The following is a 6,324-nucleotide window of genomic DNA, read 5'->3' as shown; positions in this document are numbered from 1 at the left end:
AGGCTGAGGTAAGCCATCCTGAAGCCTCTCAGAGTGCAAACAATACATCAAATGGTCTTCATGGTGACCAGTCACCATACGTTTCATTATTTTTTTTTCAGATTGCAGATTTAATAGCAGATAGTCAAACCTTTTTTCCTTTTTTTTTTTTTTAATCCCCCATCTGCTTATTTTAGTTAACCTAAGACCAGCCACAGGACTCTACGGCATATTCCTGGAAAGCAAGGTAAACTATTTTGTGCTTTTTTTTTAAACAAAACAACTTTTGGGTTGGAATTCAGAGTTCTGATTCAAAAGATTCAAGGTTACAATTTCAGTAATTAATGCAAAAAATGTATTACTCTGCTTTGAAAAAAAATTAACGTGTCTTTGTTGGAAGCGATCCAGAGAAGCATTCTGCAGTCAGAGGGAGTCTGACAGTTTGCAGAAGCAGATCTGAACTTTATTCGCGGGAATGACAGACCAATATTAATGAGTGATTTTATCTTCATGATGGTAGGAATCAGTGAAATGTATTTGTGCTTATTATTAGTTGATGTAGCTAAATGCACATTGAGGAAAGTGAAACTTTATATATGTATGTGTAACATATGAGTGTGTTTAAAATATTTACTATATATATTATATAATATATATATTATATATATTCTTTTTTTCTCTAACAGTAGTTCTTTATGACCAATATATTGATGCTATTCAATGGGGAAAGTTTCTCTCTTCTAAAAGTATCCTATACCAGTATGTATTAAACTAGTCTTTGTTACTATCTATATTTGAAATATAAATATAGGTGAATTTCTGAGCTATGTATTCTTTCTTATTCTGATTTATTATGCAATATTTGAATAAACATATACCAAAATTACATAAGTGATATGTTGGCTTTACATAAAATTTATGTTACATACAGGCATTAGCATATATCTGCATTTGTACAAAATAGAAATAGTCTATGTGAAGGAGATTTTAAGAATTAAATAGGAGATAATGGTTATGTGAAAGAATTCTTAATTCTATTTCTTGGCTGCACATCTCAATTCTTATACTGTTCTTAAAGTTATACAACTCTTTCCCGAAAGGAAAACTTACCTGAAAAATTCAGAACCAGTGATGAGTCACACACTTTTCTTCAGAACCTAGACCCTTCCTTCACCATAAACTTCTAAACTGTCCTTTGATTTCTGCACTTCTTTGGTTCAAGGGCCAAAGAACCTGGAAAATATCCTCCAGATGTTGGCTCATTGAAGGGTAAATATAAAAGCACAAGCAGATGCCCATCTCTGAGGAACAGCTCAGAGCCTCCACTTCACTTACTAGGACACATTTTGTTCTTTTATACTCACTACTGGTTTCAATGAAGTTTCTTGAATTAATAACGTGAAATGGAAAAGCACTTAAAGTTGCTGAACTTCGCTTTCCATTTCTCAGCTTTCGCTATGACTAAGTTTAACCCTGATTGCTCAGTGGCTGTGAATTTCTTTCAATGTCTGTGAAGTGCTTTTCCTATGATGGGTACTCGGCAAGTGTGACTTTGTTGCTATGCATGGAGGAGAAATTGATACTCTCAGCTCTCCCATAATGAAACAATGCATACCGATTTGATGCATGCCAATATTTAAAGGTCCTGTGTTGCTTACTTCACAGGTGCTACAATGGCAACCCCAAACTTTTTGATACTCTGGATATTACTCATAGCAGATTCTGTGTGGACACAGAGTATGAGACAGGCCTATGAAGTACAGGACCCAGAGGACTGGGATGTCCATGATGACTTCTATTGTCCCAGAGAATGCTTCTGTCCACCCAGCTTCCCTACTGCCTTATACTGTGAGAATAGAGGTCTCACAGAAATCCCTCCTATTCCTTCAAGGATCTGGTACCTCTACCTGGAGAACAACCTGATTGAATCAATACCAGAGAAGCCGTTTGAGAATGCCACCCAGTTGAGGTGGATCAATTTGAACAAGAACAAAATAACCAACTATAGGATCGAGAAGGGGGCCCTAAGTCAGCTAAAGAAGCTTCTTTTCCTGTTTCTAGAAGACAATGAGCTAGAGGAGGTACCTTCTCCGTTGCCAAGAAGTTTGGAACAGTTACAATTAGCTAGAAACAAAGTATCCAGAATCCCTCAGGGGACCTTCAGTAACCTGGAAAACCTGACCCTTCTTGATCTGCAGCACAACAAACTATTAGACAACGCCTTTCAAAGAGATACCTTCAAGGGACTTAAGAACCTCATGCAACTAAATATGGCTAAGAATGCCCTAAGGAACATGCCCCCAAGATTACCAGCCAACACCATGCAACTCTTTCTGGACAACAACTCCATCGAAGGAATCCCAGAAAATTATTTCAATGTGATTCCAAAGGTGGCCTTCCTGAGGCTCAACCACAACAAACTATCAGATGCAGGTCTCCCGTCCAGGGGTTTTGATGTATCCTCCATTCTAGATCTTCAACTGTCTCACAATCAGCTCACAAACTTTCCCCGAATCAATGCTAACCTGCAGCACCTTCACCTCGATCACAACAAAATTAAAAGTAAGTAGCCAGAAAGATGTGTCTGTAAGCCAAATGTCTAGTCTCTGCCCTTTGTAGAAGTAGCAGTTTGTGTTGACCTATCAAAAACTAATGGGTTGATATAATTGACAAATTATTTTCAGTTTTCATTACATAACTTTGCTGATATAGCTTTAAAAAAATTTCAAGATGCCCAGCTCTTCAAGTTCGGGATTGAGAACTGAGCCTTAGTAATCTACACAAGGCTTGTATATAGGGGAGAAAATAAAAAAGACCTATTTTTCCTGTGGGATTCTGATATTTCTCTCTCTCTGGGTAGATATCATTTAGGTCTCAATACATCTTTCAGGGTAGCCCTGAATACAAGAGGCTTATGCCAACATACCTTGCACTTTGTAGGGGGAAATGTATTGAAGAAAGTATGCAAGGCACCAAAAAATTCCTGAGTAATATGTAGAATAGGATTTAAGGGATTACAGGAGAGTTGATGTCTGCATTTCCATAATTATCACCACCAATCAAATATCTCCAGTTAGAGTGCACATTGTGGTACACACCCCTGAGTTTTTGAGTCACAAGTTCTTGACTGAGGAGGACCTCTCATTCTCAACAGCTTCCAAGATTCAAGGAATCTTGAATGAGAGGAGGACCTCTCAACAGCTTCCCAGGTGCTGGTCCTGATGCTCTGGGAATCACAAAAAGAGAACTGTTATCACTGCTCAAGGTTGTACTGCTCACTTGACATGGAACCCAGTGCCCTGGGAGTTGTCAATCAGTGGGATCTAGTGATACATCCTCAATGAGGAAAATGCTACTCTTCCTTGGAATGATCTTCAGATATAGAGTGAAGAGTGGATCAGGTTGAGGCCTTTTGAAGCAAATATGTTATTGAGAGATGAGATGAACGTGACCTGTTAATAGTTATGGTGGGCTGTTCCTGGTGGTGGGATTGAGCAATTCTATGTTCCATGCACAAGGTTACTAGTACACAGCCTAGAATACACCTTCAGTCTCAGCATGAGCCTTTTCGGAAGATAATCACAAGGCAATTTCTTTTAGAAGGCTTTTTAAAATGCATCTTGAAATGTGAGTTGGTGAAAATGGTTTATACAAAGTAAATCTGGCAAATGCCACAGGGTTATGCTTCCTAGCTATTGTTCCCTAAAGATTCACCGAGCATATGGTCATATAAGCATGTCATTACAGGATTAGACCACCTTTCCCCTTAGAACTGCTTGGGTATCATCAATATTTCTTATATATTAGCATGTCTCACAATCAACTGATTTCGAGGAAGGTCATAGTGATCCCCCCAACCCAGGTATTTATGACCCATGGTTCTGAAGTGGGGCCTAAAAATTCAGAGCTGTTTCATGTCCCTGGTTAGAGAAACACAAAGCCTCCCAAGAGGCTGGGTGAAATGGTTGGGAAGTTAAAGGGGAAACTGAAGGTCAAATGGGTGACAGTAGCTGGACTAAGAATTACAGAGTAAAGGCAGGGCCAATAGCAGAGGCTCCAGCTTCCTATCTTAAACAAAATGAAGTCCTGCCCCTTCACTGAACTCAGGAATCCTAATTTTATTTGTGAAAGAAATAAATACAGAATAGGGATTCCTTTCCTTTCCTTTTTCCTTTCTTTTTTCTTTCTTTTTTTTCTTTCTGTCTCTGTCTCTGTCTCTATCTCTGTCTCTGTCACTCTCTGTCTCTCTCTCTCCTTTTCTTTCTTTCTTCACTTTATACCCCAATCCCTGTCTCTGATCCTGGTTCTCCCCCCCCCCAGTCCCTCCTCCCATCCCCCCTCCCCTTCTCTGAGAGAGTGTAACCCCCCACCCACCACCATGGCTTCTCCCCCATTGTTGGCACATTAAGTCTCTGCTGGGCTGGGCACCTCTCCAACTGAGGCCATACAATATGTGTTAGGGTAATGGATTCCACAGACAGGCATCTACTTTAGAGATATTCCCTATCTAGTTGTCTGAGACCCACATGGAGACCAAACTGCCCATCTTAGAATAACTGGACCATAACTTTATGGATCACATTGCTTTATAATAATTGCTAATGTACTTACTTCTTCTTGTCACATAATCTAATTGTTAAAAAAAATACATTTCCAAGAAACAAAACTTTTATATTGAGTCCAAACAAGGTTTTCTTCAGAACATCGTAAGGGACCTGGAATTTTATAAAAATATCTACATGCTTCAGCAAATCACTTCACACTCTCTGAGAAAAATGCTAACATAGGGAAAATAATTAAATTCAGAACTCTTGTTTTTCACGTTCCAGTTATTTGTACGTGCTGGCTATAAGAAGGGGAGGGACAAGGGATTGATGTTTTAGATCATCTCCTCTGAAATTCTCTGAATTTTGTAATTCAGAGGGCTACTCTGGAGAAGACTCTTAATATGTAAAGTTCCATACTAAGATATGGCAGAGCACAGTACAAGGAGATAGCAGCTGTTACCCCCACACCTTTTCAGAACTCCTTCATGAAACGGAGAAATATAATAACCTATATGACAATGGTTTGTATCTCTACAGATTTGTTTCATGGTGACACCTAGCCCCTTAGGAAGACTGTAGTATCTTGTTGGTCTAGATCTCCAGACTGTCTGGTGTTTCAATTTAGTCATTCATGCTATCTTTGCCTCCATAGATGTGAACATGTCGGTAATATGTCCCACCACACTGCGCGCAGAACAGGATGCCTTCATTCACGGACCTCAATTGAGCTACCTGCGTCTGGATGGGAATGAAATCAAGCCACCAATCCCAATAGATTTAGTGACATGCTTCAAGCTTCTTCAAGCTTTCATAATATAAAACAGAACCCACATTGGTTTAAGAGTAGATGTGTGCGGTATGAGATTTGATCCTTACTTCTAGGTTAAGGTCATAGACCACACTTGCAATTGTTCTTACCCACTGTTTTCATATGTACAGCTTCTTCTTTCTATTCGAGGATGCTCTGGCTAGTGACACATAGGGACCACTTGTATTAATTTGCTTTCCCCTGATTAACAAAGCAGACACAGAGTTGAAAAAGCTCCTCAACTCAAAGCTATTTTTGTCTCTTTGCAGCTACTAACATCCAATTTTTTTCCAGTGTTACACGTTCAAAAAAATTTACTTGTATATGACCAAATTTATCTGTGCTGGTAGTTTACTAGGAAACTCACTGTAAGCACAACAATGAGGCAGCAGGAGGATGCTCTGAAAAGTAGGAATAAATGAGACATTCCTCTGTCTTAATTATAATGAAGCCACTAGTCAAAGGCTTCATAAAAAGAGACATCTAGTTATTAGAATGAAACAATAAATCAATAAAGCAAGAGAGAGAGAGGTTCCAGTCCTTCAGAGTTAAGTGATAAAGCAGTAGAAGTTGGTGGTTTACTATCATTTCTTACATATGTTTTCTTAGACCTTATATACTATCTCCAGTAACTGAATCCCTAAGTTTTGCAATTATTATAACACAGTTTGCAACTATTCAGTTCTTATTTTGATCATGATTTTGGAGATTATTCCTAAATAAAAAGAATGAATGTTTTCTAACAAAAGTGATGTGTGAACTTTGTTTCAAGGACACTAGTCACAAGTTTTACTTAGGAGCTTGTTATAATAAGAGAGTGTTACAGTCTCAGTTATTTTGCTAGTGTGAATAAAAACAAATATGTTCTCCTATCTCATTTTGCTTCCAGTAAGCATACAAAAATTATATTCTAAGTAAGTGATGTAAACACCTGCTTGCAATCAGTTTTTTAAAATGTAGCATTTCATTAGTCAGAAAGTTGGTGGTTTA

At 38.4% G+C, this 6,324-nt stretch overlaps 1 protein-coding gene across 1 annotated transcript; it reads left to right on the top strand.

Annotated features, from left to right (window-relative positions):
- Nucleotides 1-1,652: 1,652 nt before the first annotated feature.
- Kera (keratocan) lies at nt 1,653-5,345 on the top strand. The gene is made up of 2 exons (XM_052164709.1): nt 1,653-2,541; nt 5,179-5,345. Exons 1-2 carry the CDS (start codon nt 1,653-1,655, stop codon nt 5,343-5,345), a joined length of 1,056 nt encoding a protein of 351 aa, XP_052020669.1.
- Nucleotides 5,346-6,324: the final 979 nt, after the last annotated feature.

The sequence above is a fragment of the Apodemus sylvaticus genome, chromosome 20 (assembly GCF_947179515.1).
Source record: "Apodemus sylvaticus chromosome 20, mApoSyl1.1, whole genome shotgun sequence".
Lineage (NCBI taxonomy): Eukaryota > Metazoa > Chordata > Mammalia > Rodentia > Muridae > Apodemus > Apodemus sylvaticus.
This window is presented reverse-complemented; position numbering and strand designations above follow the sequence as displayed.

Excerpts from the sequence above, each read along its gene's own strand:
- Kera (XM_052164709.1), top strand. The coding sequence starts at position 1,653 with ATGGCAACCCCAAACTTTTTGATACTCTGGATATTACTCATAGCAGAT. Across the intron at positions 2,542-5,178 it reads CGATCACAACAAAATTAAAA|ATGTGAACATGTCGGTAATA; the intron begins GTAAGTAGCCAG and ends TTGCCTCCATAG.